General features: G+C 42.5%; 1 protein-coding gene across 2 annotated transcripts in view; it reads right to left on the bottom strand.

Annotated features, from left to right (window-relative positions):
- Positions 1-429: 429 nt before the first annotated feature.
- Positions 430-13,548, bottom strand: part of Mgat4a (alpha-1,3-mannosyl-glycoprotein 4-beta-N-acetylglucosaminyltransferase A) — an 88,216-nt gene continuing 75,097 nt past the window's right edge. For both annotated transcript variants that reach the window (XM_050134536.1, XM_050134537.1), the window contains exons 7-16: positions 13,174-13,287; positions 12,536-12,611; positions 6,137-6,251; positions 5,210-5,340; positions 4,390-4,497; positions 4,099-4,292; positions 3,567-3,645; positions 2,534-2,600; positions 917-1,029; positions 430-796 (exon numbers count right to left, since the gene is read on the bottom strand). In XM_050134536.1, coding sequence (XP_049990493.1) covers positions 770-796; positions 917-1,029; positions 2,534-2,600; positions 3,567-3,645; positions 4,099-4,292; positions 4,390-4,497; positions 5,210-5,340; positions 6,137-6,251; positions 12,536-12,611; positions 13,174-13,287 — 1,024 coding nt within the window. In that variant the 3' untranslated portion in view covers positions 430-769. The remainder of the gene's footprint in view (positions 797-916; positions 1,030-2,533; positions 2,601-3,566; positions 3,646-4,098; positions 4,293-4,389; positions 4,498-5,209; positions 5,341-6,136; positions 6,252-12,535; positions 12,612-13,173; positions 13,288-13,548) is intronic.

The raw sequence follows: 13,548 nt of genomic DNA, 5'->3' as shown, positions 1-13,548 counted from the left end.
CACCATACACAGTACAGGAAAATAACCCTCAAGAGGACACTGGTCTTTTAAAATCTTGGCTTTAAAGAATGACAAATGCCTCTGAAAATATTTTGTTCAGAATTGCTGTGATTATAAAAGTACTTCAAGTTAAGAAACCCATCTGGAACCAGTCTGGAATGGCAGTGCACTGGAAAAAATGGTATTGAACTGTAATGTCTGCATCTCCAAAGAAAAATATAGAAAGAACTTAAAAAAGCCAGGGAACTGCTTCTTCAAAAAAAGGTATTGATTCAAAAATTTACTGCACAAAAATATGTACTTCTTAAGTGTTTCTAATAAATTAACTCCATAACATCTTTATGTATATTTATATATTTGTATATATATATAATCCCTGATCGTCTATAAAAGAGGGTCTATAATAGTAAAATAAATCAACTTCAAAAGTACCCCCTCCACAAAATGTATTTAACATTAGTTTTCTCAAATTTTAAGGAATGTAACAATATGTACAACTCTTATGTATTAGTATAATACCAAAATAGCCCCAGTCGCATCAACAGGCTGTCAGAATTGTAAAACGCTTGTGTCAAGTTCAAAGTGGAGGACAGCTTAGTTTCAAATGAATGCAGTTATCCATGGGAAGAGCCCCTGTCTGAGTGGAAATGACAATCATCTTATCTACAGTAGGCTTCACGAGAGGTAGTGTTCGAGTCCAAACAGAAAAGGACGTGCTAACTATCTTTAATCGACAGAGTCACAGGAAAGGATGTGTTGGTTTCTTAGATCAATTGGCGACTTTTTTAATATGAATCTGAAACACAAAATAATGAAAGACTTGAAAAAGCAGTTAATTCGCAATTCCCAGAAGGCTTCAAAATGCAATAAAAAAATGCAGCAGTTAAGTGGCTTCATAGACTGCATATATTCTTACCTCATTAAGAATGGCCCAAACAGCAGAATTGTGAATAACTGAGAGTCGAAAGGCTGAAATAGGATTTAGACTAGGGTCCACGATTCCCTCTGCAACGCCATACTCAAATTTTCCTTCAAAACAGAAAGTAATTGTTTTTTTTTTTTTGTTTTTTTTTTTTTTTTTTTGGTGTTTGGAGATAGGGTTTCTCTGTGGTTTTGGACCTGTCCTGGAACTAGCTCTTGTAGACCAGGCTGGTCTCGAACTCACAGAGATCTGCCTGCCTCTGCCTCCCGAGTGCTGGGATTAAAGGCGTGTGTCACCACTGCCCGGCCCAGAAAGTAATTGTTAAAGACTTATTGGAGAGTCGGACATGAGCATAAAGCACCATCAAAGGCAAAATATTTCTAGACATCTGTAGACAGGAAATAAACGAGTTAAACCCATTGGTCTGCTTTTATTCAGCTTTCAAAGTCCCATGAGCTGATGTACTCTTGAAAATCTTAGAGGCAACCTATGTTAGCAGGGGCACACTTCTGCCCACTGTACACAAGCAAGCATGGTGAAGACGTGTGTCTTTACATCAGCAGTGTATAACCTACAGGATGTCAGCAAGCTGACACTCTACTCAAACCTTTTCGTAACAGCAATCAGTTGCTGCCCCGAAGGTCAAGTTGGTCATAAAGATCTCCACCATTTCAGGTATTCAGGGGCTGGGCTAGGGCAGGGGCTCTGTCCATGTATATCTTCCCAAGACTCCACTGAGAAGAAACTTGGATGTGTTGCCTGCTCTATACAATTCCCATACACAACTCCATTGAAATTTTATTGGAAAGCCCATGACTACCTTGCCTGCTGACATGTCATAACGCTGTCTCCACTCTCTCCTGTCTTGGCTTTGCACTCATCAAGACGTGAACCCAATGTATCTGGTCACAGTTAAAATCCTGGACTACATACACCAGAAGGGACTTCAGAGGTCCCTGGTCATGGCCCTATTCCTTCCACATACTGGTCTGTGGTCCTTTCCCAGGTTCTCTTTCTCTACCAACGGCTCTTTCTTCTGCTCTTTACACTGAAATAAAACTAGCATCTCTTTCCTATGACCACAGCACTCTTCATACCCACTCCAAAGCACACCCAGCAGGGGTCCAATGATTGCCTGTGGACTAGCTGCTCCTTTCAGCCATGCTTTTGGAATTAAGTAGCAACAAGTCTGATAAAATTCAGTTCTGGCTGCGGACAGGCTATTTTCTTGGTTTTCCCAATTAGACACCTAGCTGAACCCTGATTCTAGCTACTCTCTCCCTAACAGCCTCCAAGGCTTCCCCAGCTGCTGCTGTCAGTCAGCCAGCATCACAACACAGAGGGCACACCCTGGAGGGAGGACAGAAAGACGCAGGGAAGGTGGACTCGTTGTCACTGAGATACAGCACCACACAGGTGACAGAAAGTCGACAAGCCAGGGAGCCCACCCGGGATTGGAAACTGTCAGGTCTACAGAATGGAAGGAACAATTTGAGCACACTGGTGAGACAATGTCTGTAACTGCCAAGCAGCTGAATGCCGGACAAGAATTTGAAATGACTTTCAGAGTCAGTCCAGGAAATAAGGGGCGTGTTACTAAGGAGACATTACCTATTCTGAAATAGCCATCTTCTAATCGTTTATCTTTGGTTTCTTTGCTGATTTCCAAATTGTCGCTCTAAAATAAAATAAAAGCAGCAATTATGGGTAATTAGGCCCCTTTAAAACGAATTTAACTTTGTATATAAAAGTTGCATTTGTGGCAGAGTTAAGAAAATGGCATCTCAAAATTGAGAATTTTGAAAATGTGTTAGTAAAACTTTAACCTCTCTCCCAGCCTGCAAATATACCAATGGTTAGAGAATGAAGACTGCATGCTAACTTGAATAAAATCTAGGCATTTCTTACAGACCAGTGAATTAACCATGCCCCATCAGGCACTCAGATATTCAGCCGGCATCATGGAGCTCAAAATATACAAAGTAAACAACTGTGGTAAAATATGGACCCTTTTCCTAATACAAACAACTGTATTTTTTTCCAGTAGAAAGCAAAATGAAGAGTACTGATGAAACAAATGGGTACATTAATATCAGGTATTCAACAGTTTTAAAAAACGTAGTAATACCACCCACCATTGAAGTTCTACATCTCACGAGAATTTTTGTTAGCCTCATAAATAAGAACAACCTCTATGTATCCATTGTGACAACTGGCTTTGTCAACCTGACACAACTGGAGATCAGTGGGAAGAAAGCCTCAGTGAGGGGCTGTCTACGTTAGTCTGGCCTGTGAGCATATCTATAGGAAGTTATCTTAATTGATCTGGGAAGACCCAGGCCACTGGGGGCAGAACCATTCCCTAGGCAGAGGTCCCTGAGCCATGTAAGAGAGGAGAAACTGAGCTGAGCACAAACAAACATACATGAGAGCATGCAGGCACTCACATCTCTCTGCTCTTGACTGTGGAGTTGATGTAACTTGGTATTTAAAATTCCTGCCTGACTTCCCCACAATGACGACCTATAATCTGGAATTGTAAGCTAAAATTAGCCTCTCTCTTCCCTAAATTGCTTTCTGTCAGGGCATTTTTAGCACAGTAACAAAAATGAAACTAGAACATCAGGAGTAGCAGCAGCCGTACCTTAAGGGGCAGAACCTCCACGGTTGTGTTGAGCAGGATGTCTCCTGGGTGTTCTTGATTGCCACTATGGAACAAATAGCTGGAAACACATACCAAAGAATGAAAACATGACTTAGACTTCGGTGTACAAGACTCAAGAACACATCCTCACCCTAGAGTGAGCTCTTGGATGGCACAGGATAACCTCACCAGAACCTGCAACCACCTAGCGGACTCAAAAATACTGGGAAACTTAAGACTAAAGGATGTAGCCCCAAGCAGTGTTATCCCTGCCGGAAGCCCCCATGCTTGCTGTTTAACATTCAATAAACACAACGCAACCACAGCCTGACCTGTTTGCAACATTCGCCACACAAATACAATACTTTATTACAGTGCAGCATACTCAGCTGTATGAAGTTAATTTATAACCAAAACCTTTGTAACTCACCACCACTTTCCCAGCCTACTGTGCACCAAGTATACACAATGAAGCACATTCTAAGCAGAAGTTCTGGATTCTAAGACAAAACAGAATTCCACTGTCACTGACCTTTCTACATTGACTGGTTTGTCGAATTTAAACAAGATGTAGTCTCCAGCTGTGGGGGTGATGGCCCAGAAGAAGTCCTCGCCCATGTAAGTCTTCTCCAGTGTATGTCCTTGGTACACCTTCATGGAAGTGGAGACCTCTGCGGGTGGGTTCACATGGATCTTGAGAAGCAATGGTTTCATGTAATCTTTATCCTAGGAGGACATGTGTGTGTCGTTATGTAACACAAAGCTCATCTGCACACTAAATAGCAACCTGTACAGCTAGGAAAGGCTATGTTAAATCACCAACCGTGAGTTTCTGAATTTTCCCGGACAGTGAGGAATGCAGACCCACATGCTGGAAGAGGGACGGTCGGAAGCGGATTCGTAGATTTGCCTTCTGTCTGTCACAATGTTTCTAGACATTTAAAAGAATCTGGTTTTATTATTCAATAATAAAGTGCAAGTCAGACACTCAAGAGTCCTGTGAGCTGGCATATGGCATCACTGCTATTTAACACGTTCAGGTGTAATGGGGTCTGATACTGTCTCAAAAGAATTTAAGGGAAAAAAAAAGACAACAGGCAGAACAGAAAGAAAACAGCACACCCTTCACAAGTTGGTCTGCTGTCTATCGATAGCCAATGCTAACAGGCTAGCAAGCCGCGAGACCCCACCAGTGTTTCTCAGCCACACACAGTGGAGTCAATGCTTAGAAACAGGGAGGTTGAGGGATTTTCTAGTACTAAAAAGTGCATTATATATGCACACACATACATTGCCATGAATGAAGACTGAAACCTCATGAACGCTGTTTAAAGCACTCTATCATTGTATCCCCCCCACCACACACACACACACCTTTCTAACACTGGAACTTAGAATTGGCTTCAGAATGAAGCCATGCACAAGAAGAGCAGAGGAAACAGTTTCCCTGCCATGGCCTAATTTAACTTGTAACCAACATCTACTTCACTCAAAGTTACTTTCAGAAAGGAAACAAAGAAGAAACTCCCAGGCACTCAGGCAGCTGAGGTAGGAGCATCTTCAACCTGGGGCTACACAGTGAGATCCTATCTCAAAAAGAAAAGAAAAAGTCTCCCCTGGACCGCATGGAAAAATGAACTCACGGCATCTTTTTCGGGGTTGCAGACTTTCACCCAGAGAATGTGGTCCAAGAGCCAGTCAATGGGTTTCTCCTTATAAAACATAAAGATGAACTCCACAATCAGAGTAAGATCTGGCGCTTGGAACATTTTTCCTGAAAAGACATTCCCAGTCAACAGCTGTCACAAAGAACCAATCCTCGAGATGCCTGCAGAAGTGACTTCTATGCACTAAATACATTGAGGTTTTCCTCTCATCATTAAGAACAGTATCACTTTAGCTAAAAGTTCTCTGGACTTGTCACCTGGGTAGAAACAGAAGTCACTGACTCCCACTGTTAACAACAATTTAACACTCAATGTTGCTAAAGGGTTCATAATCTGATGTCAGATTATTTTTTTTCCTATCTTAGTAAGACCGTTCCAATAAATAACAGAATTTGAGAGATTTATGTTTTAAAAAGTATGCAGGCCTGGGGATACAGCTCAGGGACAGAGCACTTGCCTAGCAGCACGTGGCTATTTTAGGGACATTATTCCCCAAAGGCATTAAAATAAGCCCCCCCCCAAACAGTTCATGAAAGAAAGAAGTGAACAATAAGTAATCAGTGAACAAGTACTGCATGTTACAGTCCCCCTAAGAACCTGGCAGTGCCGTACTTTGGGGATGAACCCCAGTCGTAAGCACAAAGGAAATGGAAGTGACAGAGAAGTCCCAGCACCATGGTGGCCTCTGTGCAGCTCTCTGGAGGACATGCTACACCACAGACTCGGAGTCTACATGAGTTTATGTGCATCTTTTTGCGTAAGGAGATTTAATTTTCTCAACACCAATCAATTTCTCTGGGAAAAAAAGGATAACTTTTTTTGGTTAAAAAAAGAAAAGCAACTGGTTTAGGATTCTTAGACTCAGCTGTTTTATAATGAAGATAAATCAAACACTTTTCTTACCAATGAAGCCAAGCTGAGAAAACTCTAGAATCATCCATTCTTCAGAAGAGAGTTGAAGTGCAAAATTTTTTATGGTATTAAAATAGTTTTGTTTCACAATAATATCATCTTCAAGCTAGAAAAAAATTGAAAAATCATATTCAATAAGGCAAAAAGAGGATAAATGGGCATTATTACAGAAAAACCCAACATACTCTCATGAAAATCAAGAAGACTGTGGTTAAAGCCAATTAAAATATAAAAATGGGTGTTATGAAAACAAGAAATATACTCTGTGGGTCAACTTCCTGGGTCTGAGGTCAAAGAGAAGCCAGTGCCTTGCTCACACACCTTCTACCTGGGTTCCTGAGAGGACCAACATGAAGACTGGGTATGCATCCATCTGATGCCTTCTGTATTCTGTCTGAATCAGACTCCTATGTACACCACACACACACACACACTCGCGCCCCCCCCCAATAGAACCAGAGCTTAGCTCAAGCTAGGAAAGGACTCGATCCCTGAGCCACATCCCTAGAAAACCCCTTTATATTTCTATGTGTATGTAAGTATCTCTGACTGCGTTTAAGGGCATCACGTGTGTGCAGGAGCCTGTGGAAGTGAGAAGGGACACTGGATCCCCTGGAACTGGAGTAATAGGTAGATATGAGACACTATGTGGGGTTTGATACAGTGAGAAGGACAAGACGTGACCAGAAGCACCTGGGAGCGTTCCTGAAGGTGATCTTCACACTCCAAATCACTTGCAACACCCCCTCCTTTTTTTTTTTTTTTTAAGTATCAAAGAAATTTTAATCACAGATCAGAGACACACTGCCAAGAAGGGCAGTGAGCCACATGAATGAAGATACTCAAGGATTCCAGTCACTATCTGGGGCTGCCTTTATGGGGTTCAAGGGAAAGAGAAATCTGATTGCTAAAGGGGATAGCAAGGGTAATTCCCCGTTCTGATTGGCAGATTAAGGCAGACAGTCATTTCTCTACTGTGCATGTCCTGTCTCAGAATGTGTCTGATTTTAATCATGTATATGCACAGGCGATAGTAAAGAGGGGACTCTCCCTACAAGTTTACTCAGGGACACGGTTTTGCCTTGCTGCTGCAGATGCACCCCAAACCAGTTCAGGCCAGACCGGCCTTTCCATCTGGAGTATGAATGAACAAAATCTGTTGAAGAAGAGAAGAAATTTACTCCATCCTTCCTAGTGGATGTGTATACAGCTCAAACAGGTTGGGCCCCTAGGGTGCTAACAGGTTTCTGGGTGCAGCTGTCTCAGGCTGTCAAGTACATTACTACTAGAAGAGGAGTGTATGTACAGCCCAAACCAAGCAGAGTTCCAGGTCACCGAACTATTCCCCACGCTTGCCTGCATCATTAATGGGATATGCAAAGTGATTTGGGAACACTGAGACAGGAAATGTTCACAAAAATATGACGTTTGAGTGGAAGGTTCAATGTCGTACTGAGTGAGGGATATGACTGTGGATGGCATCGGAGCTCTGAGTCACCCATGATAAGAACCTTGGCATAATTTAATGTTGGGTAATATGGCCCTTAGAGACATGGTATAACATTGCCACTCTAAAACTTCATCCCAAGTCCAGGCATAACCCCAGGATGGTTGGTATTTCCTTTTTCTCTTTAAGCATAAGCAAGCCCTTGATGATACAACTGACCTCGTTCTACTCTTCTTTATAAGTATCTTATATTTTTCCAATGCTGGGAACTGAACACAGGGGCATGCACACTGGCCAGTATTCTCCCACTGAGTTGCCTCCCACCCACAGACATCCTTTAGAAGCTGTAGATATGAAACCCCCATGTTTGCAACCACGAAGCCATAGCCCTAGGAAAGTGTGAGATGAAGTCCTTTGATTCTCCCCCTCCCACCATCCTCAGCTCTGTTTTCCTGGGATTTCCCTAGGTGACTCCTTTTGCTTTACAAACATTTCAAGCCAGCATACTCTGTGGGCTTCTGAAGCTAGTGTGTTTCCCTACGAACACTCTGTAGACAGATGACAATGAGCTCCTTGACAGGATTCTCGTGCTGCCCAACTCTGAAGAGCAGAATATAAAGCAACTCTATTTCCTGAGGAACAAGTTTTGGGGAAATATACCACTTTTAGAAAAACTCATCAACCTTTGCAGAGCTGAAGATTTAGGTACAGCCCAAATAATCAACAATAAAGTAATGATGTAAGAACAATATTATTCCAGGAAAAGACTAAAAACAACACCAATTTCCATTTATCAGTATTGAAGGCTTTTGATATTATGTTGGGACAAAAAAAAAAAACTGGTCATGAGGCAATGTGTTTGTATGACATTGTTAAAGATTTCAGACATCAGGAAGATAGTGAATAGCAAACTCCAGGCCCCCTTCACCCACAGAAATATGGCTTTAAAATCAGAGCATTCAATAGCTAAAGCCACTCTTCTGGGCATGGTTCTCCAACTCCTGACTTCTCCATTAGCAGAGAAATTAGTTATGAATCCCTGGAGCCTCTGTCCTTCTGGCATGCATCCTGATAATGTCATTTCTGTCTTATTTCAATCAAAGTATGGGCGGAACAGGGTAAGGACCCAACAGAGGCCAAAAACAAAGGCCAGAGGCTGCAGTATCTTATACAAGCACTAAATGATGCCCCAGCGGGACAACACAGGGATGCACAATATTCCCTCACACACTCTAAGAGTAGGGTTGTGCACACCAGAGTAGAAACCAGCAAATCACACTTGGGTTACACCCACAAGTCCAGAAAGAGAGGACCCAAGCAGCAGTGATTCTGACAACATGGACAAGACCTGTGTAAGTGCCTCCCAGACATAAAACCTGCATAAAGGGGGAAGGTGGGCATGACACACACACCCATCTCCACTATCTGAGGAGCTACTGGCATTCTCTAGCTGCTGAGAGGGAGAGTCGCCTCCTTTAATGATGTGACCCCTGGTAGGTCGACACACACCAGGGCAGGCTCCACTCCCAAGACTAGCTGGGCAGCACAAACAGGACTTGGTGAGTTTGAAAAGGAAACTCAGAGGTGGGCGGGTGGAAAAGGTAAATGAATGAAGGTAGGGGGCAGTGAGTATGTTCAAAATACAGGCCAAGAAACTAAAAGAATTAACAAAGATACTGCTTTTAAAAGAGGCTCTGGGAACTACAGAGATGGATCGGGGGTTTAACACACTTGCCACTCTTCCGGAGGAACCAGGTTCAGTTCCCAGAACCCACAAGTTGGCTCACAGCCATCCAAAACTGCAGTCCAGGGGGCTCAGCTGGTAACAGCACTTACGCAGTGCATATACATACATGAATGCAAAACACCCATATGCATAAAGAAGAAAATAATTATTTTAATTTACAGGGCTCCAGAAGCTCTGCTGGTACAACACCAGACCATAAGAACAAGGTGGGCTGTTGAGGATGACTGATTTTCAGATACCAAAATCCCAACAGTAACAAAGATGACACTGCAGTGAGGCTACTAAAAACAGAGGCAATGAAATGTGTGAGAGAGTTAAATGAGAACAGCAACAAAGAGACAGAAACTACGGAGGAGAACCAGCTAGAAACAGGAACTGATGAATACAAAACCTGAATGGGAAACTTCACAGCAGACCCAGATGGACAGAAGAAAGTGTGAGCAAAGACAGAGTTTTCAATACGAATGGCTTCAAAGAACAAAAAGGGAAAATGACCATGAAGACAGTCTGAGGAACCTGCAGATCCTTGAAGTGAACAGGGACCTTGATCTCTTACAAATCTGGTATAATCCAAAGCACAAAAGTAATTACACACTCAACTCCTTGGACAAGCAGTGTGAGAAGCAGCAGGGGACCTGGGTGTGGCTCGGTGGAGGCAGTGCTCTTCAGCTCACACAAAGCCTGAGTCTGACCCTCAGCACGCCTAGACCAGGTACAGTGGCACACTCTACTCCTGTAATCCCAGCACAGCAAGTTCAAGTCAGCCTAGAATGGAGACGTACAATCTTATAGAGGCAATTTGTGTTATCAAAAACAAAGTAGGAAGAAGGAGCAGATATAAAGTCGGTAATTCACATGGCTTGAAATTAAGTGATCTGTTTTAGACAGACTGCTGTAACCACAGCATGTTTCAAGTTACTATAACGATAACACAAAGAAAATCAAGAAGGAAATCAAAACACACGACTATAAAAAAAAACAGTGGAAACAAAAGCAAGCAAGGATGTTTCTGCAATGATCAGAAAAACTGACAAAACTTTAGTCTGAGTAACACAGGAAAAGAGAGGACTCAAAATTAGACACGAGAGGACATTAAAACTGATGTCACAGAAGTGCAAGGACTGTGCATTAGGAGGGGCTTCTACAATGTTAGGTGTGTGCTAATGAACTGGATTAACTAGAAGAAATAATGAGTTCCTAGAAAGATGCAACTCACTGAGACTGAGCTGCAGATAAATACATTTAAGCCTGACACTAACAAGTAAAGGAATCAAAGATGAAAACAAATCAAAAAGCCTTGAAGGGCTGGGCATGTAGCTCGGTTGGTCAAGTGCTTGTCTAGCACGCATGAAACTCTGGGTTTGATCCCCACCACCTGAAACTACCATATGGCAGCATATGGCATAATGCCAACACTTGGGGTGTGCAGCAGAGGGATTTAGGTACCAGATCATCCTTGGCTACGTGCTAAGCTCAGGGCCAGCCTGGTCTATGTAAGATGCTGTCTAAGACGATGACACCAACAAACCCTTCCTTAACTTCCTCGCAAAGTGGAAAGGTCAGGATCAGAGAACTTTACTGAAGTTGCATGAAAGATGCAACTGATTTTTCTCAGATTCGCCCTAAAAACTGACAAGAGAGAATTCCTTCAAATGCAGTCTGTGAGGCCAGCATTCCCAAGATGGAAATCAAAAGATTTCCCTCTGGGATCACAAACAGGCAGGGATTCCCACTAGTCAGCAAAACTCTGGGAATCCCAGCTGAAGCCATCAGACGCTCAAGAGTCAAAAGCACCCAAAGCCGGAGGAAAAGAAGCTGCATCTCTGCATTTGCCTTCACACCATGTTGCTTCTTTTGACGCCCACAAAAATGTCTATGTGCACTCCCTCCTAATACATGTACTCCCCTGGAACTCATTATAGCCCAGGCTGGCCTCAGATCTGAGATCCTCTTTCCTCCTAATGCTGGGATGATGAGTTTGTGCCACTGTGCTCAGGTCAATTTGTAAATCACGACGCTGGGGTCACATCCAAGATGCCACTGCCAACCCCATGTCCTGAAGTTTTCCCATGACATGCCTTATACAAATCCACAAAAAAAAAAAAAAAAACTATTACAAATAATGTTTCAGCAAAGCTGCAAGATAAAAAAAAAATCAACACATCATCATTTCTTCCCACTAACAACAACCAATAACCCCAGCCCAGCTGTATTTTAATCTCATTCTGTAGACTGCCAAAAAGGCTAAAACACTCAGGAATAGCATAAGGAAGTAAAAGACTTATCCCAGGTGGACTATCAAAGAAAACAAGGTGCTGCACGCTTTCAGCCCCAGCACTCAAAGGCAGAAGCAGGAAAACCCCAAGTTTGAGGCCAACTTGCGGTGCAATCAGAACTACCCTGAGTTTAAGCCCCAACACCCATGACAAAAAGCCAGTTGTGGCAGTGCCCGCCTGAAATCCCAGCACTGAGCAGGCAGCTAAGACTCTGGGGCTTGCTAGTCAGCCAGTTTAAACTTAGCCAGTGCTAAGTTTCCAGGTTCAGTGAAAGGCTCGACCTCAAAAAAAAAAAAAAAATGGTAAAGACTACCTGGGGTAGAGCCCAAGCATTGACCTCTAGCCCCTACAAGTAAGCACACACATGTACCCCACACATGTACTCCACACACATACACATTCACACATACAAGAAACTTTCAGAAATGAACAGATGCTTTCTAATACCTTCCCAACTTTCAGACCCACGTGAAAATTCTGACATAGACCTCTGAACCCAAACTTCTATAAACTATATGTAGAATGTGTTCATAGAATGTGGTCATCTTTACAAAATAAATATGAAACAAAATCTATTCTGACTTTTACATTTCAAATCTTTTATAAGCTAAGTGTATTTTTTATATTTTTGTAAATCTATTGAAGAAGAAGAGGAAGAGGAGAAGGAGGAGTCAAAACCACCAAATAAAAAGACTGAGGAAGGTCTGCGCTATGTCTCTTTAACACTTCTTTAACTCGTGAGAAGGACGAGAAGGACGTGCTGTGATGCCCACACGCCTTTAATCCCAGCACCAAGGATGCAGAGGCAGGTGGATTTCTGAGTTCAAGACCAATCTGGTCTACATAGCAAATTCAGGCCCAATCTCAAACAACACAAAAGAAACAACAGTAAAAATACCTGTAAAGAGCCCAGCTCTTACCTGAATGTAATAGATGCCCTTCTCCTGAGCATACATCATTAGAAAGCAATAATCCAGGTTTTGCTTGGTTCTCCATCTGAAACAAACAGTTTCAGAGTGAGAAATCAGATTCAAAGTTAGCAAACTCAGACTACGTATGAACACATACAGACAAACCCCCGAGAGACAGTCAAAGGGTGGCTTCCTCCAATGAAGCTTGGCCAATGCCCTACTTTTGAGCTATACAATCCAGCATTTTCCAGACTGCCTTATCCACAAACTTTTGTTTCAGTAATATCTTACTGTCTCCTTAAATTAGTGCTTGGCGAAGTCTACTTTAGGAAATAGATATGAGGCTATGTCTGGAGCTGTGAAGTGAATATGGCCAGAGATAGATAATGCATGTTCAATGTAAACAGAAACTAATACTATGTATTAATGTCTGTAAAACACAGTTAGGTCTACAATAGTAATCTTTTCGGTGAATTCCTAGTGGCTAACAGAAACACACTAATTAATGCTGAGCACAATGAACAGTCACCCCAAACTCAGTTCAGCTAAGCAAAGCGCTTAGAATCTCTGTCCTGCTGAACAAGACTGGCCTAGGATATCTCGCCACGACTGCCTGACATCTTCTAAACAAGGAAGCGCCTGCTCACCTTACTCTTTCCTTGGAGTCTCCAAACGTCTCCTTCAGGTTTGTCAAGTCAGGGTAATAGCTTTCAGGAGGGGAGATTATTTCCAGCAGGCCAGAACTAAGTTCTTTAGAAAATCTACCAAGAGAAAGGTTAGCTGTATTATTTTAGCTCTGTGGGATTTCATTTGTCTTAATGCTCAACTCATTGCATTTAACATGAAACGCATGGCTAAGCAGGAGAGCAGAGTATGAGGAGACGGATATAGCGTGCTAAATGCAGCCAGCTCACCACTGAGCAGGAAATACAAATTTCTCTGCTGATACGAGTTTTGAGTTTCCTCTTTTTTTTTTTTTTTCAGCCATGCTTTTTAAAGACAGCAAAATGTCAGAGGAGAAA

The sequence above is a fragment of the Alexandromys fortis genome, unplaced genomic scaffold (assembly GCF_014885135.2).
Source record: "Alexandromys fortis isolate MF-2015 unplaced genomic scaffold, M_Fortis_MF-2015_v1.1 scaffold_20, whole genome shotgun sequence".
In the NCBI taxonomy this organism is placed as follows: domain Eukaryota; kingdom Metazoa; phylum Chordata; class Mammalia; order Rodentia; family Cricetidae; genus Alexandromys; species Alexandromys fortis.
Note: the sequence above shows the minus strand (reverse complement) of the source record. Positions and strands in the feature narration are given on the sequence as shown.